At 41.1% G+C, this 25,714-nt stretch overlaps 1 protein-coding gene across 2 annotated transcripts; it reads left to right on the forward strand.

The window, feature by feature from the left end:
• The first annotated feature begins 1,696 nt into the window (after nucleotides 1-1,696).
• On the forward strand, nucleotides 1,697-25,504 carry PDHA1 (pyruvate dehydrogenase E1 subunit alpha 1). Of its 2 annotated transcripts, XM_054974998.1 has the most exons (12): nucleotides 1,697-2,039; nucleotides 5,741-5,755; nucleotides 8,192-8,260; nucleotides 9,609-9,782; nucleotides 12,700-12,826; nucleotides 13,462-13,553; nucleotides 19,732-19,824; nucleotides 21,429-21,584; nucleotides 22,125-22,196; nucleotides 22,584-22,651; nucleotides 23,637-23,745; nucleotides 25,036-25,504. In XM_054974998.1, the coding sequence occupies exons 1-12, from the start codon at nucleotides 1,977-1,979 to the stop codon at nucleotides 25,198-25,200; spliced, it is 1,203 nt and encodes a 400-aa protein (XP_054830973.1). In that variant the 5' UTR covers nucleotides 1,697-1,976; the 3' UTR covers nucleotides 25,201-25,504. The 2 variants fall into 2 exon arrangements, with proteins under 2 accessions (XP_054830973.1, XP_054830974.1); XM_054974999.1 differs by lacking the exon at nucleotides 5,741-5,755.
• The last annotated feature ends 210 nt before the right edge of the window (nucleotides 25,505-25,714 follow it).

Here is a 25,714-nt window from a genome sequence, read left to right on the forward strand (position 1 = left end):
AGTTTGTTGTTATCCACATTTAGTCTGGTTGCAGGGATAATGGACTATAAATCCAATGAAAGAAACAAATAAATAATTCAGGGGTCCCCAAACTTGCAAACTTTTGAAGCCTGCAGGCACATTTGCAATTCTGACACACCATGGTGGTTGCAGACACAAAATGACTGCTGCAGCAGGTGATCTAATCAGTAAAGACTGGCCAGTGTTCCTTCAGTTGCACGGTGAAGATCCTTGTGATGAAGTATCAGTTGCTGCCAAATGGAATATTTTTTAAAATCTGCACAATGCAGCAATAGCCTTGCTGGGCATGTGTCACATCTGGCCACCCTCTTTCTTAAAACACTTGGTGGGTACCAGGAAAACCATGGCGTGTCTGCAAGGCACACTTTAAGCTGGCTATGCTGAGCATTCACAGTTCAAAAGGGTTCCAAAGCCCTTCTGATACACCCAGGGGCTGTCGTTCCAGTTAGTGGCCTGTCATTCCAGTTCTACAGCCCTTCTGTCACTCCTAGGGTCTGTCATTCCAGTTAGGGGCCTGTCATTCCAGTCCCAGAGCCTTTCTGTCACTCCCAGGGTCCGTCATACCAGTTAGGGGCCTGTCATTCCAGTTCCAGAGCCCTTCTGTCACACCCAGGGGCTGTCATTCCACTGAGGGGGCTGTCATTCCAGTCCCTGAATAGTCTATCTGGGCTCGGAGACCTTCCTTCAAAATCCATTCCACTTTTTCTTTGCAACTTTTCTTTTGCTGTAATGTGTTTCAATGGAGCCCATGTAAGTAAATGGGCATTCATGTTTCCCATTATTTCCAATGGGCCTTCAAGCCTCTCTGGTTATTTTCAATGGGCAATCCTGTCATTCCTTTTAGTACATCCCGTTTTAGCATGTCCCTTGAACTTCTGTGTCTTTAATACTTCCTACTGGTTTTTTTGTGGTACTAGCAATTAGTTAGCGCCCATTCCGACCAGTTCTGTGGTGTTCCGGGAACATTTGGGCAGGGAAAGGGTGAATGTAAGCCTGATATTTCCATGTTTTCATTTATAGAATATTTTTCTCTTGTATCTTTAATGCTTCTCACCGTTTCTTGTGATCCTAGCATTTCTTTAGTGCCCGTTCTGGCCTATTCCGTAGTGTTAGGGAGCATTTTGCCAGAGAAAGGGTTAACAAAAGCATGATATTTCCATATTTTCATTCTAAAATATTGTTCTCCAATGTTTTCAACACATCCCACTGTTCTTTCTGGTACCCCTATTTTACTGCTCGTTCTGGCCTTTCCAGCTTTTACCCCGTCCCCAGTGTTAGGACTAATTTCAGAGGTGCCTTTGTTTTTCTTTTCCTTTTTTCTTTCTTTCCAAAGAAAGGTTTTACAGTCCATTCTGTGCCGAAAAAGCAGGTCTTTTAAATAGCATTTCTGTGTGACCACAACACAGCGGGTGGGTCTCATACAAACACTTTTTGTTATTCTTGGACCTGAAGGGGAGATTTGTTCGTCTGGTATGCATTATTTCCTAGAACGTAGCCCTCATAGCAAGCTAAGAAATACACACGTTCTGTCGAAGTAACTCATGAGACTTTCGTGTTGGAAATCGTCCATTTCTTAATGTTTCTGGTTCTTTCGGACAAAATTTAAAACCGAGCTTTCCCACCTCCAGTCTACACGGTGGCGCTGGTGAGAAGACTTGAGACGCTCGAGCGGGAAGGGCGATGAGGAGAGGCAGTCGTAGGAGGAAGAGCCCGTTGGCTGTACTGTGCGAGTGCTGGCGAGGTCCATTAGGGGGCAGCGAGCGTCGCTGCCGCCTCCTCCTCAAAGCTCTCTCCGGGCAAGCGACGAGTCGGCCTGGCTGTGGTGGAGGCGGGCGGGGCCCAAAAGCCTGAAGGAGACTCGCTGGCATTCGCCGCGGGAGAGACTCAACGCCCGACAAGGCCGGAGCCGAGGGAAGGGCCCCTCAGAGCCCGCGGGAGCGCCGCCCCCGCCTTCCATGCGCAAGATGCTGCTGGCCGCGCTCTCCCGTCTCCTGCAAGGCTCCGCTGCCCACAAGCCGGTGAGTGAGTGAGGAGAGGGCGCCGAAAGGCCCCGAGCCTGCTTCGAGGGTCGGAATCGCAGCCCGGAGGTCGGGCTCAGCTCCTCGCTGGGAGTGACCTTGAGCCGATCTCCGCGCTTAGTCGTCCTTCCAGGGCTGCTATGAGGCTAAAATTGGGCGGCGGCGGGGGGGCTACACTACCCTTTAGAAATAGGGGGGGGGGGGGGGCTGAACGGATCAGCGGCCTTTCTCGCGTCGTTGGAGCCCCGCTCGTCTCCCGCCGCCCCCGCGCTGCCTCACAACGCGTATGGCGGTTTCTCGTACAGTTATGAACATACAAGAGCTATTTCCTGTCCCCCATAACCCTGCATTGGATGCAACTAGTGTTGAATTCACAGGGACATCGGTGGAAGGAGCAGATGATAAAGCGAGGCCTCTTTTCAGGCAGTAATTTCACCTCAGTTCTTTAATGATTACTGCTTCTTCTTTTTGGACATGGGTGCATTCTGTCGAAAAGAGGCTCCCCTTTTTCCCTTCAAGGAAGCATAGGAAAGTATGATATGCCCACGTGTCTCCTGGCAGTCTGTGGATGGGTGTTTTGCATCCCCTGAACAAGTGCGTTCCCTTGATTGCTGCTTCGGTGAGGAAACTAGATTCCTGCAGAAGATTCCTAACTGCAAGTTACACGTTATTATTTCCAGTATCCATGCATGATTGGATGCCCTTGTGGTATAGCCATCATTCTCGACTTCATTTTCCCGTGTGGTGAGAGTCCAGTTGCTATAGCGCAGTATTCCATGATGTGTGGATACCCAATCTAGATGAAGCAAAATAGACCTCCACTGACATAAGTGAAAGGTATATGCAAGTAAACTTATATGGCCTATGGACATAATGATCCATGGGATTGGGTTTAGAATACAGAGCATATGTTCTTTGGGGAGATATTCAGATATTAATTTACAAGTTTGGTGGGTCATTCACTAAAGGGAGCCCATGCTGCAACTTGAGTTTTCATTGACCTCAGAGGCACTTACTTGCATCATCTCAGCTGTGTGAGAGAACAACTTTCTTGAATGATTGTATTATCTCCCATGTTTTTATTCTATTCTTTTCAAAGAATTGGCATAAATTCTCATCCCCTATTTTATTTTCATGACAACTGCAATTTAGAGTGACTAGCGTGGTGGGCTTCATAGCTGAAGAAGTGTAGCTGGGATTGAACCTAGATCTCCCCAGTCCTACTCCAACAATCTAACTATACAGGATCTTTTTTGGATATAATTAACAATGGGATAGTTGGAAGTTAAACACCTGACTACTAAACTAAACCGAGGCACCTATTTATTAAGGATTTTCTTTAAAACTAATGGCATAATCAGTGCTGTAGTAATAACAGACACTGTGCAGGTTACAGGTTCTTCCCTGCCAGATTGTCCATGTCTGTTTCACATGGTGGTTTTAATGGTAACATTGGATTCTGTGTTGTCTGAACATCCAAATACTTTCTTGAAAGTCCATGTTTGTCTGAACACAGCCCCCAGTTTAGTACTTGGGCTTGTGTTAACCACTTCTTAGCTGAAAAAAAATCTCTAATGCATTCCATATCAAAACTTTGTGAACCTTTGTGGAATAATATCTATTTAATGAAAGTAAATTAGCACTCAAGACAGGAAGCAGTGACATGGCAAGAGTTTACTTAACAGCAATTTCCCATTACTTTTGTCTCTGAGGCAGACCTGGGTCACAAGTGACTCTCTTGTGATCCACAATCTAGGTATGGCTCATGAAGTAACTTTATCTGGCGGCCTGTAGCTCTATCAGATTTGAATCAAAGGCTTGAAAAATTTGTCTACAGTTTCATTCATAAGAAAAAGCAAATTGTTTTCAAAAGTTGTGAAAGAAATTAAATGTTCCTCCTTTATTTAGGTTTGAATGTCTATCAGAGTGAGTGGCCCATAACTGTAAAGCTCTTGTTGCTGGATGGCGCTAATCTTAGTACAGAACCTGACTGTCCATAATGTAGAATTTAACCCACCCAGAAATTTGTTGGATTGTGAAGCTGCTGGATTAATCTAAATTAATATTTCTTATATGTAGGCTTTGTATGATATATGAAGCCACCTTAGTAGTTTACCAGACATAGAAATATCTTGCCTCTTTATAGCAGCCATTATACATTACATGTGGGTATGCAAGACTGATATATTTCTGCAGGACTTAACATGACTATGGAAATTAATTTAATTTTAATAGCGAAGGTTCATATATATGTGTTCAGAAGTTCGGATCACAAGAATGAAGCCTACGTGCATACCACTACTGATCTGCTCTATCTGTGAGCGGTGAACATGTATGGATGGGTGGCAGGACCAGCATGCTTAGTTGTAGGCAGAGGATGAGGCCAGTGTGCTCTCTGGCTCCTATCTGTGACCATTGACCTTGTTTGTACCAGTTCATGTCATGTTGACAGGGCTACTATCTTCTGTGATAGGCATGCAGAGGCAGAAAGATGAAGTTAATTGCTTGTGGACTGGGTGAGAAAGGAAATAGTCAAATGCATAGGCTTTACTAATCGATCTGGCTTTACTAATCAGTTTTAACTTCCAGTGAAGGTTATACAAAAAATTAGCGCTTTGCTTGATTTGCCAAACTAATTGCCAATAAGTTTCTGTGTTAAGTATTCCTATTTTTTCAGTACTGTTTTGGTTGACCTAATTCTTTCCCCTTCTACAGACATTATCTTCTTCCTTCATTTACACATGCATGCATGCAAGCCCATATACCATATATATCGGTGTTGTTCACTCCATGGCTCATGGAGAGCTACAGTTGCAATTACCGTCAACCACAGGGCCACATTTATTTCCAACCTTGGTATGATGCCTACTCCTCAGGGAGGCTTGCATCTTGTCACCGGAGGACTGGATAACCATTGTAGGTCAGGAGCCAACTACCAATTACAAGCCTACCAGGCAAGGGCCTTGTTCACTTTCGTAAAAAATGGGGCAGGTGCCACATTGGGGAATGGTGCTCAGAAGAGCCATAGGTGACATGTCAAAGAGCCACAAGTGGCTCCGGAGTGTGTATCACTGATATATAAAGTAAGTTTTGAAAATAGTATTCAACATTTGAACGTATTTGCATCTGGGAACCTCTTGTGGTTTTTCTCCGTACCTTTCAGTAGATCTCAGTAGGACCTGTTTTGAATGATGCACATTTTTATTATAATTTTTGAACGTGAAGACAAATTCTCCAATTTTAACTTCAGGAAGGGAAAGTTCTCTAATGTTGTCCGGAAGGAGGTTTTCCATTGGATTGCCTATGGCAGTAACATGTGGAATCTTCAGATTGTATAAGGCACACTCCACATATTTAAGACTTTCCTATATGGGACAGGCACCTATATAGCTTGTGTAGACATTCACACACACTTCTGGGAGTATTGGGCATTACTCTCTACTGTTCATAAGTTGTCACTTCTTTTTTTGCTGAAATTTGTAGGAAATGCTAAAAAATAAAAATGCTAAAAAATAAGATTAGAAGTTAATTTTGCTTTCTTTTATAGAGTACACTGATGAATGGTAATAAATAGGTGCCTGGCCTAGATAATTAAAATTAGTCACTTAAGTTAATTGATTTTTAAATTATTCCTAGAGCTGTATATGATAGTAGCTGATATCTTTTCTGTTTTTTGTTCTTTCCTGATTCTGCTGCTTTAGGGAGCTGTTAGTGAGGTAAGGCTCACATTGTTATTTTCACTTTATGTTGTTTCCACATACAATTTGATCAGTTACAGTGCAATCCTAAGAAAAGTTTCTCCAGTCTAAACCCATTGAAATCAGTGGGCTTAGACTGGAGTAACTCTTTTTAGGATTGCAGTGTAAAAGTGTTTTGTGTGCCTTTCTGAAACATTTCCTAATTAATCATGGCTTTTGATCAGAAAGCCAAACTATGAGTTGGGTGCTACCTCAAATCACAAGAATCCATTTTTAAAAGTTTTGTCCTCTCCATGATGGTGGGAACTTTAAATATAACCAAAATAGAAGCCGTGATCAGATTTATAAAATACAAACAAATAAATATCCCTATGCTTAGAATGGCCGCTGAAAGGGTCCTGGAATTCGTGAAGTGCTTAGTCTAACAAGAATTTCTTGTTTCCATTTTTTAAATCTATAAGACAATGTTTAAAAACCTAATGCAGCTTAAACACTTTAATAATTATATTATGTTATTTTTCTTTGGATATTTGGGCTTCTGTAAGTATAAAATGGAACATTCCCTGAGTGCACAAACAGCATGTGGAATGAGAATGGGTAATCACTGTTTGCACGTGTAGAATATTGCAGTACAACTATAATTGTTGGGAGCTCTGACAGTGCAAAGATTATGGCATAGTTCTGTAAACTCCGTACAATATTCATAGAGAGGAGAAGAACATTGTCTTTTCTAGTATCTTCACATCTGTACCTTAATGCTTCATTCTTTCTGTGCCATAGATATGCTAGTTAATCCAAAAATATTTACTAGACCCCGTTGTAGCAGATAAACATCTGTCCATCTGAACACATACAAACCAGTTTTACTACACTGATTGTGAATACTAGTGGGCCATTAAAAGCACATTAAGAAACAATGAGTGTTAGTTTAATTCCATTCTTGAGTATGTACCCTTTTCCATGAAGGCCATGTTACTTGTTTTGTGCCATCTTTTGTTCTTTTCTTTGTTTTCCATCCTGTGTTTATCCCTTCCAAACCTCAGCAACGCTTCATTGTAAACCCTTTGTAGCTGTCTCCTTTTAACTTTGCTTTCTGGCAGTCTGTTGTACATGTTGATCTCTTTTGCACTTAGGATTGAAAGATTTAAAAATCAGAATTAAGAGGCACTGAAGCAAAGGCCTTTGGAATGAAGGATATTGGTTAAGTTTTATGAAGCATAATGATATCCATAAAAGTTTTTCTTATTCCATAAAAACTTCTAGAGGCACAGCTAGGTCCAACATTTTGGATGGGACATGGATCAGGAAGACAGAGCATGGTATTTAGGACACTGAAGTGAAGAGTAGAGGTTAGCAGACAGCTGTCTGGGCTAAAGTCCAGCTTGCTCTGATTCTGTAATATTTTTACATGAGGTTCATCAGATACATGACAAGCACACAGAGTGCTGTCCATGTGTGATGTAAGTTCAGACATCAGTGCAAGTAAACCTGAACTGGCAAAACATAAAAACTGACACGTTTGTAGAGCAGGGAATGGAGCTGTTCTGGTTGGCAACAGAGGATAGGACTCGAAACAATAGGTTTAAGTTGCAGGAGGAAAGGTGTCGACTGGATGTCAGGAAAAACTTTTTCATGTTAAGGGTAGTTCAGCAGTGGAATTGACTGCCTAGGGATGTGGTGGATTCCCCCTCATTGGCAGTCTTCAAGGAGCGGCTGGATGAATACTTGTTGGGGATGCTTTAGGTTGTTCCTTCATTGGGCAGGTGGTTGGACTAGATGGTCTGTAAGGCCCCTTCCAACTCTTATGATTCTATGAAATGTGATCTGGTGTGAATCCAGCTACAGGTTCTTGTGCTCTGCCCACAGAAGGAATAGCCTAGAACCTGGACTGTGTCATCCACTGTCAAGGGTCAGAAAGGACAACTGTGGCAATCTTAATATACCTTATTTATTTAAAAGAGAAGGATTCCCCCCCCCCAGTTACTCTGTCTTAAATTTGCATACAAGTTACAGTTACATACAATCATTAAAAAGAACTTTTGTGTATAACCCATTGTAGAGGAATTGTTTTACATTCAGAGTTGTCATCCTTTTGGGTAAATACAGTAACGTATTTTTATTATGGGTTTTAATAGTTTTGAGCTGTGCTGTAGTTATTACTATGCATATGTGATGCGTAGATCACACTATCAGCAGAACTTATTGGACAGACCTTAATTGGTCCCTGGGGAAAGGCTGTCCATGTTATTTGAGAGAAAGCAATAGTGATGATTAGTGTATAAATTGTTTTTGTGTGTGAATGCCATGTGTAGAATACATGTTACAAATTGAGATTGTTTTAAATTATTGGACATTGAAGTTGGAATGTTCTTTATCCTGGGTCTACTGTGAATGACTTTTTGAAATGTAAAAGCCATCTAAACTTCTTTCCACCATCCTCCCTTTTTAATCAAGGCTGCTCGTGTGGTTGTCGCAGCTCGTAACTATGCAGATTTTGCAAATGAGGCTTCGTTTGACATTAAGGTAAGCTGCTTGTTTGCTTTACTTTATGTAGTTAATGTTCAATACAATGTTATGCTGTTAACTTATTTGCTGCTTACAAAATATTGTACTGATATTTCAGTACACCTTCTCTATCTGAATCTTCTCAGCTTTCAAAAGTAATTTTTAAAAAATGTAAAGTATTTTGGACTACTGTCAAATGTACACATAAGGAGTGCTGTAATGTTGTTTAAACTTTTTTCTTTGTGAATACTAAGCCCTGCCTATATTGGGCACGCAGCTTTTGTGCACAGGACCATACAATATAAGAAAAGCCTGGCTGGATCAGATCAGTGTTTCATCAGCACCTCTTTTCAATTGTGACCAGCCAGATGCTTCCAGGAAACCAACAATCGTGGCATAAAAGCACCAGACCTTCCTCACTGTTAGCAGTCAGAGTTATGCTTCTTCAGAATGTGCAGCCGTTAATAAATGCCTATTCTTAATTAGTCCATTCTTCTATCCAAAAGAGTCTAAGCCAATGACTACTTCTCATTTTGGTGCAGTGAATTTAACAAGCTAATCACATGTTGTGTGAAGAATTTCTTTTATTTGTTCAGAATACTTGCAAATCTTAATTGTGTGACCCCAATTTCTAGTCGGGGGAGGAAAATTATATTTACTTCCTTCACACAACACATAATTTCATTAACTTCTATCATGTTACTCGTTGGTCAACTTTTTTTCTAAAGTAGAAAGTCTCGAGAACTGAAGCTCTTCCTTGTAGGGAAAGTGGATTCATTGCCAAAGCTAGGTGGCATGGACTCCCTGCACTGTTCTTACAAATGCTGAAGATACTCTTGCTTATCAAATCTACAAAGACACCTGGCATATACAGCCAATGATACTTATTGCCATGGCAGGTTATGGGTAGTAAGAAACCAGATCTGTATATGACTGCTCTTCTTTCATAGTACAACCTGTCCTGTGTAGACACAGAAGCGTAGGAACACTGTGAGATGTCTAGAGAGATGCTACGTTCTGATTTGCTTAAGAACCACTCTGCATCTAGTACATATTAAAGTTTAAGCACTTATATTAAAGCTACATACTATGTAGGAGAAGGGATCAACTCTCCCAAGGTTTGCTTTATTTTATTTTTTCAAGTTGACAGTGAGTGTGTATTGGATTGGTATTGCAGTGGCAGGGATTTAACCCTTCACCACCCCAATACCTTTTCCTCACTACAAAGTGTCCTACCCTACCCCAGGTTGCCATTGGCCCTCATATTGTGCCTGTCTTTTTTTTCCTACTAGGCCAAGAGGAACTTGTATAAAAAGTCTCTTTGTATGAAAAGATTGGAAGTGACTTGGTCATTTTTTCTTTCCAGAAATATGATCTTCATCGCTTGGAGGAAGGTCCACCCACTACAGCAATTATGACTCGAGAGCAAGGTCTGCAGTACTACAGGACTATGCAGACTATTCGGCGTATGGAACTGAAAGCAGACCAGTTGTACAAACAGAAGATTATCCGTGGCTTCTGTCATTTATATGATGGTCAGGTGGGTGATTGTGAAGATTCATGCCCCCACTCTTGAAGCAGGCCTTCAGTTTCCTCTTCATGTTGCTTCTGTGGATCCCCTGAGCTCCCACAGCATTTTGGGCAGCATTTCTGACTGTAGCAGAAGTGAGGAAGGTAAAGAAGTCCTGTTTTGTCACCAGAGTGACAGAAATCAATTTGGTAAGCAGGCTTCTTATGTGGGATCCAATCCTATTACTACTTTAAGCTTATCAAATACACCCCCAACTATAGTCTGCAGTTTGTTCACAGCAGTGACAGAGTGAGACATGCCGGGATAGATATGAGTTTTATTTTTTTAGCTGCTTTTTCATTAAATATATCTGATGGAAGTTCAGATATAATCTAGCATTTCCCAAAGTGGGCAAGTATCAAGTTCATTAACTTCCTGAATGTTCTACGAATCCCAGGAGGTGCCATTTCAAGGGAGGTTCCATTTTTTTCCTAATTTTTCCATATTTGCGTGATGTGTCACTGATTCATTTTCATTCGCTACAAAACGCAACTACCAGGTGCTTAGTACTGAGTGTGATGTAGTGGTTGGACGAGAATCTAGGAATCCCAGGTTTGAATCTGATCTGCCTTGGGAGCTTGCTGGGTGATGTTGGGCCAGTCACACACACTCAGCTTAACCCAACTCACAAGACTGTAGTGGGAATAAAATGGATGAGGGGAGAACAATATAAGTTGTATTGGGTTCCCATTGGGGAGTAAGGCAGGGTATAAATGAAGTACATAAATAAAAATGGAGCACAGATGCCTCTGTACTTATCAAATGGATGTTATGACCAATATATTCTGCCCTTCAGCTTCATATACCTAATTTCTGCCCTTCCAGTCATTACAGCTTCACCCTTCATTCAAATCTGACCCCATGTTCCCCACTGATTTCCATTCTACCCTGACCCATTCTAAGTCCCTTAAGAGTACAGATTCAAAGTGGAATTACACACATGGTAGAAGGATTAACTGAACACACAGCTAACAAAACAACAGAAAAACAAATTGATATATGTAGCAAAGGATTAAAAGCATGTGGTTACATGGAAGTATAATTACATTGAATCTGCAAATTAGCTGTGCCTCCCTAGACATTCTCTTGCCCGTTCTAATTTAAATATAATTTATTTAAATTATCCTTTAAAGCCAGCTATCTATCAGAGGCTCAGGATTCATGCAACCTCCCCCCCCGCCCCCGGCACCCTAACCAGCTTGACTAAACCCATCTGACTTTCTGACTTTTCTTCATTTTCCTTGACTAGAGTGAAGACAGAGGTATACACTTCATTTTAGCTTATTTTAACACCCAGTCTGTTTCCCAAGGGGATAACAATCACAGCATCCTTGATAGTACCCAAAACATTGCCACATGTCTCTTTTGAGACCACTTGACTAGGCTCCCTTGCCTCTCAAGGTTTCTTGTGCTGGCTTAATTCCTGGGTTTTCTTACATTTTTTTAAATCGTATTTTGCCTTGGGGATCCTATTTGGGTAGAAAGGCAGCATACAAATGTTTTAAAATAAAAATAAATAAAATATACAGCATCTCTTGTTGAATATGGAGAGCTTCAGGTAAGAGTCTTTAGGCTCTTCCTTTAAGCCCTGTGGCTATGTATTGTTCCAGAATTCTTCTGATATTTTGTTTAATTCAACTCAGGTATCATTAATTCTAGGATACTGAATGGACCTCTCAGGCTCAGCATTTCAAAGTCACTCTTCATAATTTATTCTCTTCTGAGACATCCTTTCATTCAGTTGGCGTAGTATTAAGATGTAACTTCAGGCTTTTGGGTCTTTTCTCCAACGTTCATGTTTCCACTGACATCCATAACTTTTAACTTTCAAGAAATACATTGGCAAGACAGATGCTTTTAACATCTCAATATAAGGAGTTCCTTTATTTTCAAATTACTTTAGTTGTAACATTTATTAGACTGCACTTGAAAATCCAATAATTTATATCTTTTGATTTAAATTAGCCACATGCAAATTATACCTTGTATAACTGGACACTCTTTCATGATCCAATAGAAGGTACTGTTGGGATATCAAAAGCACACTTACAAGGGACCTGAGTATATATACCCATATAGGGAAATTCTGATCCTACTATATTTACCTTACTGGGACTTTTTTGTCTTCTGGAAAGCATAATGGTCTTCATTACATAATATGCTGAGTAGTACTTGTTTTTGAAGGCAAAACACTCCAAGGGCTTGCCAGACCTCATTCATACTATCAGCTAATAACTTTTCAGAGGAACTTGTATAAAATCATGCTTTTCATTGACAATATAACACATCCTGCTTCTGAACCGTAATACTTGGTGTTTTGGGGGGCAGGCTTACCATGTTGCCAGGGCCATATTAACATATTGGTTTGCCCAGCTCATCTGTGGTATTTTAATGGCAGCATCAATGAGAAAAGGAACAGAACTAATTCCACTGAGTTACATTGGTAGTTGTGAAGCCTCAATCAAGGAGAGGTGCTACTGCTGTCTGAATTTTGGTTATAGTTACCTCTTTGTTATACCAATAAGAAAGCTAACAGTCTCAAAAAAACAACTTGTGATCTAGAGTCCATAAGCAGAGTTAGAAATAATTAGGAGAAGAAAAAGCTCTGTCATTTCCATAGAATGTTAGCATTTGTATAGTCTTAGCCAGCAGGGTGATAGACCTCATACAGATCTTTCATTGCCAGCTCTTATTGTAACTTTAGTATCACATGATATGCAGTGGTTGTATGCTATGATTAGTCTTCCCTAAGGAAAGTTTTTTTCAATTTTTTGCTTAATTCCTGCATGAACTGTTAGTTCAGAGCTTATACAATGCTTTCCATTTTATTTTTGTATGTCAAATATGGCATTATATGATGTTTTCAGTTTTCTTTCTTTTATCGCAGGAGGCCTGCTGTGTTGGACTTGAGGCTGCCATAAATAAAACAGATCATTTGATCACTGCTTACCGGGGTCATGCCTTTACATATACACGTGGTGTTTCTGTTCGTGAAATCCTTGCTGAGCTCACAGGTTTGTGTTCAGTAATATAGTCAATGAATTCACTAGGAGATTAAGGTTGAAATCTCTAAACTGCCTAACTTTCCTAGGAAGATATCACTGAATTTGCAAGTTGTGGTCTAACCTGCAGCAGACTGATTCACACATGTACATAGAACACTTGGTAGCTTTACAATTGAATTAGTATGTATCCATAGTCAACCATTTGTGTTGCCATGTTTGCCTGTGAAGTGGCAATACTAGTCATGTTTTATGCTGTTGTCCTTGTACCTGTTACACATTATATGGGTTACCCTCAAGTTTAGGACACTGTACTTTACATGGGTAAATACCAATGTTGTCCTAAGCACAGCTGGTACACAGAGCACTGTCTGAGGAGGTCTAGAAGGCTCTGACACTTGTATTATTCCACAGAATGTGTAAAGTTGAATTGTTCTTGAGAGCATTTTTATAAAGGGAATAAGGCTGTAGTTTATTGCAGTTTCTTGTATGTATTATCTTGGCTGTACTACATTTTTTTTAATTTTAAGCACTAGTCAACAAGGGAAGGGTACAGGAGGCAGAGGAAGGCCTTGTCCTGTCCTCTTTATCATATTTGATCACAATATCAGATTATTAAATTACATTTTCTTCTTAAATTATATTAGGTCGAAAAGGTGGATGTGCCAAAGGCAAAGGAGGCTCTATGCATATGTATGCCAAAAACTTCTATGGTGGTAATGGTATTGTTGGTGCCCAGGTAAATTCCAAAGTTTATTCTCGATAAAATAGTCCATAAAGTGCAGCTTTTTGGACTTACTTGGGTTTGGCCCAATACAAACGTGCATGTATATACACAGTTCAGAATCAGAGTGTTCGCACAATAAAAGGATGAAACTGGTAAATTTTAAAAATCAGATCCCGAAAGGAGAGTTAACAAATGGAAATCCACAGAGTGGGCTGGAAAGGTAGCCACAAGCCAGGTGAAGTTATTAGCTCTTTGCTTGAGCATACATCTTACAGGAAAACAGAAAATGTGTAATAGATTCAAGAGCCTCAGATCCACAGGGACATAGCTTCTGCTCATGGGGTATTTCCCTGAACTTTCCAGTTAGCTCTGCTCAAGGGATAATGTTAAAATGGGCTGCGGACAATAACCAATGACATTAGGGAGTTGGTGCCCAGGTAAGGTTGTGGTGGAGAATGCTATCAAGTCATCTGACTTATAGTGGCCCCTGTTGGTATCTTCTAGGCAAGAGACTAAAAAAGGTGGTTTGCCATTGCCTCTTTTGCATAATGCACCTAGTCTTCCTTGGAGGTTTCCCATCCAACTACTTAACCATGGTCAGTTCTGCTTAGCTTCTGAGATAACAGGGTTACACCTATCTGTAACTGTTGTTTATCAGGTGTTCTTCTGTGCAGGCACACGTAGGAACTGTGCATGCGCAGGTCAGCCATGGATGTATCAAAGCTCCAAAAGGCACGAGACACTAGTCCAGCCTTTTCGCACTCTTTTCGAAAAGGCATGGCTATAAAAGGCGAGACGAACAGATCCCTACCTCAGTTCACTAAGCTGCCGGTGAAGAAGAAATTAGCATATTAAAGAGCACATGGCAGGGAAAGGAAGGAGGGATGTGTGCCTGCACAGAAGAACACACAGGTAGGTACAACCCTGTTTTCATCGTCGTGTCTTCTGTGCAGTCCCACATGGGAGATTAGCAAGCTAACTTACCCAGGAGGTGGGCATGTTGCTCTTCATTGGAAAAGACTTCAGGACTGCTTTGCCGACTGCAGCATCCCTTCTGGAGTCTGTATCAATGGCATAATGCTGAATAAAGGTGGCAGGCATTGACCAGGTGGCCGCCTTGCATAAGTCCATGAGTGGAATGCCCAAGTTAAATGCTAACAAGGTAGATTTGTCTCTTGTATAATGTGCCCTGATGTTCGAAGGACAAGGTTGTTTGGATTACTTATAAACATTCTTTAATGAGCCACACCGACCAGCTGGAGATGGTCTGAGCAATGCCTTTCTGTCCTTTTTTAGATATCCTAAAAGAGACAAATAGATTAGGGTCCTTTCTGAAAGCAATAGTCCCGTCCAGGTAAAAACACGGTGCACGTTTGACATTCAAAGTGTGTAGGAGTCTGTCAGCCTCTGTAGAAGGCGAAGGAAAAAACACAGGCAGAGTAATGAGGTGGAAAGCAGAAACTACCTTGGGAAGGAACTAGAGGCTGGGACGGAGAATCACTTTGTCTGCAGATGTTCTTAGGAAAGGTGGATCATATGTCAGGGCTTGCAGTTCACTCAGCCTCCTAGCTGATGTTATGGCACTAAGAAGGCCATCTTAGCTGTCAGAAATTTGAGAGGGTAGGTAGCTAGAGGCTCAAAAGGCTTATGCATGAGGGTTGCCAGAACCAAAGATAGGCTCCATTGAGGAGTGGGTTTGGACACTGGAGGTTAAACATTAGCCAACCCCTTAAGGAAAGATTTACATTCCGGTTGAGAGAAGAGGGACCTACCCTTCACCCCTTCATGATAAGCCAAGATGGCCACTAGATGGACCTTCACAGAGGAGTTAGAGAGTCTTTGGTTCTTTAATAGGACCAGATAGTCTAAGATAGTTGGCAAGGGTGTCAAAGAAGGGGCTAAGCCCTGTTCAAAAGCCCAAAGGGAGAAACATTTCCACTTGCCAGAGTATGACTTCTGGGTGGAATATTTTCTGGCCTGTAAAAGTATGTTCCTGACTACTTGGCCTGTAAAAGTATGTTCCTGACTCCTGACTACTCCTAGAGACAAGTAGCAAAGAGGTCTATAGTTGGAAACCCCCGACTGTTGGAATAAGGGTAGAAGGAAATGCATGTGGATGGACCATTTGTAATTGAGGTCCCTGAACTGACTCAGGGCATCTGCCAGAATGTTGTCTTCCCCAGCAATGTTAATGGCTTTCAGGGAAACCTGATGCTGGACCACCCATTCCCAAATCAGGGAGGATTCCCGGAAGAGGGACAGAGAGAGATCGTGCCCCCCTGCTTGTTCAGATAATGCATGGCAGTTGTGTTGTCCGTGCATATCTGAACATTCTTGCCTCTGACAAGGTGGAGGAAGGCTTTCAGAGCAAACCGTATAGCCCTTAGCTCCAGAAGGTTAATGTGTAACTTGGACTCATGTTGAGACCAGAGGCCCTTTACTGATTGTCTCCAGAGTAAGCCCCACAACTCGACGGAGGCGTCTATAAAGATGTAAGGTGGATAGGACTGGAACCGAAAGAGGTCCCTACCATTAGGTTCCATTTGTTGTTACACCAGGTCAGGTATCTGTGAATAATCCTTGGAACCCAGAACCACTTGTATCTGTTCTGGTAGTGCAGATGAAAAACCCTGACTAACCAATTTTGCAATGGCCAGAGCCGAAGCCTGGCAAATGGAACTATCAGTGTCAGAGAGGCTATAAAACCTAACAGTTTTTGGATTTCCCTTGTATTTTGGCATTTGAAAGAATGCACCTTGTTCAGAGTGACTTGGAATCGAGTCCGTTCCTTGGTGGGAAAAACCAAGCCAGTGTGGAGTCCAACACTGCTCCCACGAATGTTACTCGCTGTTGTGGAACCAAAGAAGACTTTTCCAAATTGACCCTTAGACCCATTTGCTGGAGGGTTGACAATACTAATGAGGTGTGGTGAGAGACAGTCTCTCTGGATTGGCCCACGATAAGCCAGTCGTCCAGATAGGGAAATACATTGCAACCCTTTTCCATGAGGTAGCTGACCAGTACTGACATGACCTTGGTGAATACCCGAAGGGCAGAGGAAAGGCCAGAGGGAAGGACTTTGTATTGGCACCTTTTGGACCCGCATTGGAAATGGAGATATTTTCTGTAACACATTCATTGGGATGTGAAAGTAAGCGCCCTTTAAATCTTTAGTAATGAACCAACAGTGGTTTTCCAGTTGAGGTAAAACATCTTTAAACGATAGCGTTCTGAACTTTTTTGGAACAATAAAATTGTTTATAAAACAGATATCTAAGATGGGGTGGGAGCCCCCAGACTTTTTGTCCACTGTGAAATAGTGGGAAAAAATCCCGATGGAACCAGTTCTGTTGCCTGTTTCAACAATAGACTCTGTTCTTCCTTCACCAGAAGTGCTTGAGACAGGGCAGGGCACAACTGGGGAGGAACGTTCGGAGGAATGGTTTTGAACTCTAGGGAGTAACTTTCCTGAACTATTGACAATACCCAGAGTTCTTGGATAATTTTCTCCTATGCAGGTAAGGATTGACCAATGGGAAGGGAGAAAGACGGCTTGGCATCAAAAACGTTGTTTAGTGGAGCCCGATTGCTCTCTGGGGGAATTGGAACCATCCTTAGACTTATGACGGTAATACCTCCGTCAAGGTTGGTTGGATGGAACCGTGGAAGTAGTATGTTGCTGGTTCCAAGGGAAATGTTGGTTGGATTGAGACGGAAACCGACTGTATCTGGAGTTGTAGTGAGGATAAGGTCTAGGAGGGAATGGGTGTTTGTAAGGTATGATTGGGGTAATACCTAGGGTCCTAGCAGTCCTTTATTTTATTGAAGGCATCGTCAGTGGTTGATGAGAAAAGATCATTTCCCTCAAAGGGTAGATTTTTCAACCCTTAATCTATGGTGTGGGCTAATGTAGTGGTTCTAAGCCACATATGCGTCCAAATTATTGTGGCTGAACCGTAGCTCATGCGGAGCAATCTCCAATGCACCTTGCAGTGAGAATTTGCTGTTTTGAGAGCTGAAGGGCTTCTCCCTGGAGTATCTTTGTGAGATGCCTGTTTCTTATAAGGGATGAGACTTAAGTAAGGACCTATCTTGTCCCAAAGGAACAGTTGGTATCTGGCCATAATGGCCTCTTATATGCCAATATGGAAATTCAGGGTTGATGAGGTATAAGTCTTTCTCCCCAAAATATAAAGCTTCCTTCCCTCCTTATCTGTGGGGGCAGAATTACCAGCACCCCATCGAAGACCCTTGCTTTGTAGGGTTTCTGTAACAATGGAATTACCATTAGGAGATTAAACAGGAACCCAGCCCCATCTTGCTTGGTGTTATATAAGTTACCTAACTTTTTTGAGGTCACCATCGTGGATGCTGGAGTTAACCAAACCTCTTTTGTGACATCTGTCATTCCCTGCATAATTGGGAATGCCACTGGGCCTGTTGCTTTGGAGTGGAGAACGCAGTTGGAGCTGAACAAGTTACTTCAATTTCCAATGACCTTGCCATTCTGACTAGTAGAGGCGATGGTCTTCAGTGGGAGACACAGCAGAGTCCTCTGTGATACACTCGAAAGAGGATGTCTCGGATGCCAAGTTGGAACCGTTGTTGGGATGCATTGTTGGATCAAGTGTTGGTTCTGCAGACCGAGTGTCTTCAGGAACTGTTGGAGGAACCGAAGGTGGCTTCGTCTTCATGACTGAAGGATGGGGCTCTGGAGGGTAGTATCATCGTGCAGGTAGTATTGAGGCAGAGGATAGAGACCTGGAGATCCTTCTATGCCGTAGGCATAATAATGGTAAGGAGATTCATAAGGATACGAAACCCATGGGCATCTGTGACTTCTAACAACCACTAGAGAACTCTCAGTGTCATTTGGAGCCAAAAAAGCTGCTTCCTTCTGCTAGATCGCACTAGAGAATGTGGTAACGGGGATAAAGCTACTCCTAGATCCATGAGGTCTGGAATCCTGCCTTTTAAAACTGCAAGAGCCGAAGTTGATCAGCGTCTAGGAGTTGGCAAGGGAGTTCTCAGAACCGCAGGCAGGCTGGACGTTGCAGAGGCAGATGGAGCCAAAATTGAGGACCGCTTTTTCTTTTGTGGCTTTGGAGTCGGGCATTTTTCAGTATGCTTCGACTTCAGCTTGGCTTTCTTTGACAGCAGCTCAGATGAAGACTGCGATGGGCCAGAATCTTTAGGAACTGACTAGTTTGTATTGTTGGGGCTTGGTGCTGAAATTGGAGGTACAAAGAAGGCCCGTTCTGGTCACTGCGGTCCTTTATTAGCGGCCTTCGAAACCTCGGAGTCAGATATACTGTGGAGGGCTGACTCCCATAGTGCCATTTTTAGGCACAATGCCTGTTCATGTCGGGCCTTGGTCGTGAATTGTTTGCACACGCCACAGCACACGGTATTGTGTGCCTCTCCTAGGCACATGAGGCATTTCTCATGCCCATCGGATTGGACCATCTTGGATCTACACTTGAGGCACTTCTTGAAGAGCGCCTTCAAGGTCATCTTCTCACTTTCTTCTTGCTCAGATTTGAGGAGGAGCTTGAAGTATGTCCTTCAGTGGCAGCTAAAGAAGAACTGAGGGAGGAATCCACTCGCCCCTCCTTTTATAGCTGCACCCATTCAAAAAGCGCGCAAAAAGACTGGGCGAGCATCTCATGCCTTTTGGAGCTTTGATATGTCCGCGGCTGGCCTGCATATGTGCAGTTCCCATGTGGGACTGCACAGAAGATACAGCCATGAACTGTGGAGATCAGGCTTGCTTGGGCTATCCAGGTCAGAGTCCAAGTAAGGCACACAAATATAAATAAAGTACATAAATATAAATAAAGTCTGTTGTGGGGGGGTTAGGCCTGAGTGAAAATCCAGAACAAAATCTGATGCACTTAAGCAGTTAGTTTAGTGGGCTTAAGCATGCCAAAATTGGGCTATGTCCCTGCTCTTAGTGTTTCTGCTAATTAAATATCCTTTCAAGTAATTCTGCTTAAGTTCTACTTTAGTATAAAGTTTGTCACGTACTCTTAATTTGTGAAGACTTCTAAAAAGGCAAAAGGCAAATGTATATTTAGTAAGATTAAATAATTTCCTCTTTATTAATCCTTGGTAGTAACATGTGGCTAGCAATACTATTTTTGATAAACTTCTTTGTTTGACTAGAACGGTTCCTTGTAATTCATTTCAGGTTCCTTTGGGAGCTGGCATTGCCTTAGCATGCAAGTATTTTGGCAAAGATGAAATCTGCCTGACATTATATGGAGATGGTGCTGCCAATCAGGTAAATGTTCCAGAGCCTTATAACTTGAAAGGAAAAGAGTTAATATTCATACTGTGCTTTGATATGAGCAGCCAGAAAGGATGCCTTAGGCTTCAATCCCTGGGGAAAGGCTTCCATGTGTATTTGGGGGAAAGCTTTCTGTACTGGGAACTCATTGCCAACCAGACTAGTTGATACAAACTGGATGGTCGTAATCACCTCATATACAGAAATGAACACCAGTTGCTGCGGTGAGAACAGTAAGAAAAAGCTGTAACTTGATGTCATGCTTTGAGACTTCCCAGAGACATCTGGTTGGTTCAGGTGGTGTGTTTTTCGTGGAAGCATTATTGGATATTAACTGCAGCCTGCTATGGGATCCATACAGCTGAGTTAAGGCTCAGCTATATTAGTAACCAATCTGTTTCCAAAGAGCTCGTTTGAACTTTCAAATCCCTATTGTGTTAGGATGAGGGTACTTCATCTCCATCCTGTAAACCTGACCATGCCTTGGGGATCAGCTTCTGGTACCCCATTCTACATGCCTGCAAGATGGAGATGTTCCACCAGGCATTTGGTGGGGGCTAGGCTGTCCTCTTGCCGACCATACCATTGAAGAACGTCCACCACCCATGCAGGCGCTCACAAAGTCTGATGCAGGGCATTTTGTAAGACCCAGGCCCTGCATTTAAAATGCTGAATTTTAATATTTATATCCACCATTGAGAAATTTTATTGTATATGGAAAAATGTTTTAAATGTTTATTCATGATGTTTTTATTGTTTTAATTATATGTTGTAAATTGTTGGTTGTTACACCGCCCTGAGCCCATCTGATGGGGAGGGTGGTCTAGAAATGTAATGTAATAAATAAATTAGCTGCGCTGAGGCTGACAGAGATATGGGTTTTAGCTGTTTCCTTCTAATTGTGGAACACCCTCGTCAAGGCCTTTCAAATGCTGCAATTTTCTTATACTAGCTGTTAATGATTCTTTGCCCTGCTTTTTTTAGTTTAGATTAATTTCCTGGTGAGAATTTGTGTATTTAAACATTTTATCCTGCTTTATGCACTCAAGGTAGCTAACAACAACAATAATGTCCATTTACAAAGATATAAAAACATACCAAGGATAAAGAAAAGTTTCTTTTGCCCATTTTTAATTGTTGAATTGGTGTATATAAATTGTTCTTTACTGGTTCATAAGTTGGTTTACTAAGTTGGTTTTTACTCCCGTTTAATTACTATTTCGTTTGCATTTTAGGTTTCTGCTGGCCAGCCTTTTAGGTTATATTGGACTGTTGTTTTTACATGTGCTATATTGGTTAGTGTAACAATACTAAGCCACCTTAAGAATTATATATAATAGAAAAATTGGACATAAATATTCTGGGTAAATACTACTGCTGTCCTAAACAAAGGTACACTTTTCTAAGTCCATTGAAGCCCAGTGGGCTTAGTGGAGTGTAACTCTTTTTTTACGTTCTTACACTGAAATCAGCTGGGCTGTCTTTGCTAAGTGAAAAATTTTGGAAGTGTGCATGGATATATAGAACACAGATTGGATAACTATGTGAGAAAGCTGAATAGACAATGTAAAAATGTTCAAAATCTTTTTCTCTTCTAGGGTCAGATATTTGAAACATTTAATATGGCAGCCTTGTGGAAGCTGCCATGCGTTTTTATCTGCGAGAACAACAGATATGGAATGGGTACGTCGGTAGAAAGAGCTGCAGCCAGTACAGACTATTATAAAAGGGGAGACTTCATTCCAGGAATTAGAGTAAGAATAATCTATTTTCCATTTTTAAAAGAAGATTTAAGAGTAGAGATGGGCACAAACCAGGAAAAATCCGAACCGTGTGGTTCGTGGTTCATCACATTTCACAAACCATGAACTTTCACGAACCTGCCCCGGTTCGCGAACTGGTTCGTTTGGTTTGTGAAAACATCACATACAGGTCAGCAAATCTTCACTTCATGGTCAGCAGAAGGTCACTTCCCAGCCAGCAGAAGGTCTGCAGGAGGTCCATCTGTTGCCTAGGAAACTGATTCATTGGCACCAGGCTGTCTGCAGTAACGAACCAAAAAACAAACCAAATGAAACAGCCTAAAGTTTGTGGCGGTTCGTCAGAAATGGGCTCTGATAAACCACTGGTTTGCGAACCATGAACCGGCCTGGTTCGTGCCGAACTTTGGTTCATATTTCGGTTCAGGCCCATCTCTATTTAAGAGAGATAATACATTTGGAATGACTGTTAATGGAACCTGTATTATTCAGCTTAAATCTTAATAGTAATTTTGTCTGTTTGTTTTTTAATAGGTTGATGGTATGGATGTTCTTGCTGTAAGGGAAGCAACAAAATTTGCTGCTGACCATTGCAGATCCGGCAAAGTATGTTTTAGCTTAATTGCTCATTTATAGTTTTCACTTGGTTTCTTTCATGTGAACGTAGCTCAGGTGTAGCTAGAGCTCTGGAGTTAAAGAATTTATTCTTGCATTTTCAGCATACACATCTAGCCAAGGTACAAGGTCCTGATTTTCTGCTCTATAATTAGTCCGAATCCAATTTCCAATATTTAATGTTCATTTGGGTGGGAGGTAGAATTTTGATTCTGTAACAGAATGTAGTGCTGCAATTAAAAGAGGGATCCAAAATTTGTGGACCTCTGAAGTAATAGTGGTCTAAAAATAATAATTTTGTAAATTGTCCTAAAGTGCTCACATGCAGCTAATTCAGATTAGCTGGCCTTAGCTGTTAAAACTACTTTTTTTTTTAAGGGTCCTGTTGTGATGGAGCTACAGACATATCGTTATCATGGACACAGTATGAGTGATCCTGGCATCAGGTATACCTAAAAGTTGTGTTTAGGTTGTAGGTTTTCTATCTTTTCCTTGTGCATAATGTGTATCAGGAAAATAGTTGAATTTTCAAGTAGACCTTTAGTTTTATATCTCAATCTTTCTGAGAACCAGAATTACTTTCCTTACATCTTGCTTGTAGACTTTTTACAAGGATGAGTTTTGTTGGGGAAGGCAGTCATATTCAACAGTAAAAGGGAATTTTTAAAATACAAATTACTTACCACATGCAGGGAGCTAGTACATGACTATATAGTTGGCCTTTTGTATCCTGGCTTACTAGTCACTTTTAATTATTGGATAAAATATATTAAAAATAGAACAACAGCTTAAAACAATACAAGCAAAATGCATCTATGAATAGCAGATGATAGGGACAGTTACTTTGGAACCACTCCATAATAAATTGTGTGCTAGAGCACAGTGTGGCTGTCCCTGCTTCCAGTTACCTGCTTTGTGGAGGTGGCATGTTTTGTGTTGTATTGTGTGATGGGATGAAATCACACTCACTGCAGAGGTGCAGCAGATTTCCCTCCTGTCAGCGGAGGCATGCCCAAAACTGATTCATGCAGGATACGAGTGTACTTTTTTTAGGCAGCTAATTTTTACTCTGAAAGTAAATATTTTAGGATACAGGAGTGATGTGGGCAGCCTGTGATCTTTGGGGGGGGGGCAAAGTTCATTAAGCTATCTGGTTTATGAAACCACCTAGTCTATAACTTTATATTAGCAGTAGGGAATGCAGCCAATATGAGCCAAATGGATACTGAAAAGGTGAAAGCCACCCTGCTCAGGCTATGGTTACTGGTAGTCCCATATAAAACAGGAATGATCTGTTGATATGAAGAGGCAGTGTAGTGGTTAGTGTTGGCTATCTAGTTAGCTATCTCTGCGTGTCCTTTTGTGAACCACTTCCAAATAATTCAGTAGTCTGCCACAGTGCTTGTCACCACCTTGACCTTTTTTTTACAGTTACCGTACAAGAGAAGAAATTCAAGAAGTAAGAAGCAAAAGTGATCCTATTACTCTCCTCAAGGACAGAATGGTGAACAACAACTTAGCTAATGTGGAAGAGCTAAAGGTAATATATGCCTTCGTTTTAAATTCTGTGGTTGCAGCTTATATACATATACACTATTTATTCAAATGCCAAGAGACTAAGTTTTTTCTAGGTGTGTCATTAAAAAATCATGCAACCATACAGTTAACGTCAAGTAATATTTTTTTGTGTTTGTATAACACTTTTAAAGGGCCATCTTACATTTGGAACTGTCTTCCTTTTGAGTAAATACATTCAATTGACCATTATTGCCCTATAGAAGACAATATCCTCTTTGGGAATCTCTTATTTGTCTTCTACAGTCATCTTTTTATCTGAGCCCAGGACAGTGGCATAGCTAGGATTTTATTGTACTTTTTCCTTGCACCTGACTCATCATCAGCCAGTGTGGTGCAGTGGTTAGAGTTATGGATGTTCATGCAGATATTTATGGTCTGAATATATATATATATATAAATGCATTATTCATATTTTTAAAATATGTTCAGGTATCTGGCAATATTCAAGTTTTCTGGAATATAGATAATTGGGTCAGAAATGTTCAAGGTTGGCATTTTAAGACTCCCAGGCCTGTTTTTCTTCAATTTCATAGGTTTCTTGGGCAACAGGAAGGAATGAGCTTTCCTAAGTAATGGGATCAGATACTAGGGAGAGCACTAAAACTGTCTAATAAGACAATTGGATTCACTGGTTTGACACTGGTTGTGTTGAGTTTGCCATATTAATGTGTGATTCTGGGATGCTCTGGTTTGATGTTAGTTCTATTGGGCCTGTTTGCATTTGGAGGCTTTTGGCCAGTGGTTGCTGTCTTGTTAGTACTGACTACTTTGCTTTGGAGAAAGCATGGCATTTGCTCATAGGAAACAATGGAGACAAGTAGTGTAGTTGGGTACACTTTGATTCAAAGATATCAGTCTGTCTATGATGTAATAACATGTCCCATTATATAGGAAACAGCTTGTGCATTACCTTGGTTCAGAAATGTACACACTTCTGTAGTAGTTGCTAGTTGGTCATAATCAAATGCAAAATATAGAGCAAAGTGTTCATGTATTGATATATATATATATATATATAGATAGATATCAGAATTGCTCATCCAAAATCAGCATTATATTTAAGAAAGGACCAAAAACTCTCTGATGGACCTTCACTTTACTAATTTCTGAAATCTACATTCATTTGACTTTGTGGCTCGATTTATGGCCTAGATATTTCAATTAACACATGGTTTAATTATTTTTAAGGGTATTGAGGGGAAATGGAGATTTTTGCTGTGCTTCTGTTGACACTTTCTCTTCTCTAATGTAGGAGATTGATGTGGAAGTAAGGAAGCACATTGAAGATGCAGCTCAGTTTGCTACAACGGATCCAGAACCATCTCTTGAAGAACTAGGCAATTTCATCTATAGTAATGAGCCACCTTTTGAGGTGCGTGGCGCAAATCAGTGGATTCGGTACAAATCTGCTGGCTAATTTGAGAGTTATAATTCTAGCAATAAGTTAAAGGATGGCTGTTGTACTTGGTTTAATTCTTGCATCTGTTCTGTGCGATAGGAACCAGATTATTTGCTCATTTACATATGAAAAGTGGCTTTAGCAGCAAAACAAACAGAGACTGAGCTGTTCAACAACAGAACTGAATCAAGCAATGTTTATTAATTTATATACAAGCTTGTCATGGTCTGAATTGCACTATTTATCAAAACTGTTTGGCAAAAGAGGATGGAATCTTTATATAGTGTAAAATAAGTGGTATATTAAAGCTTCCGAACACATACTTCTGGCTTGCTTTCTGACTCCCTTTTCTCCATGCCTCAAGGAATGTAAACTTATTTTTAGTGGACTGGATGCAGTACTCTGACAATGGAGTGAAACACCTTTGGACCAACCCACTTGTATCTATTTTGTATCTTAATCTTGCTGAACTTTTCAGTAGCCTTACAGTTTAAATATTCAAACCTAACTCCTCATTTAGGATCCCTACAAA

Source organism: Eublepharis macularius, chromosome 3, assembly GCF_028583425.1.
Source record: "Eublepharis macularius isolate TG4126 chromosome 3, MPM_Emac_v1.0, whole genome shotgun sequence".
Lineage (NCBI taxonomy): Eukaryota > Metazoa > Chordata > Lepidosauria > Squamata > Eublepharidae > Eublepharis > Eublepharis macularius.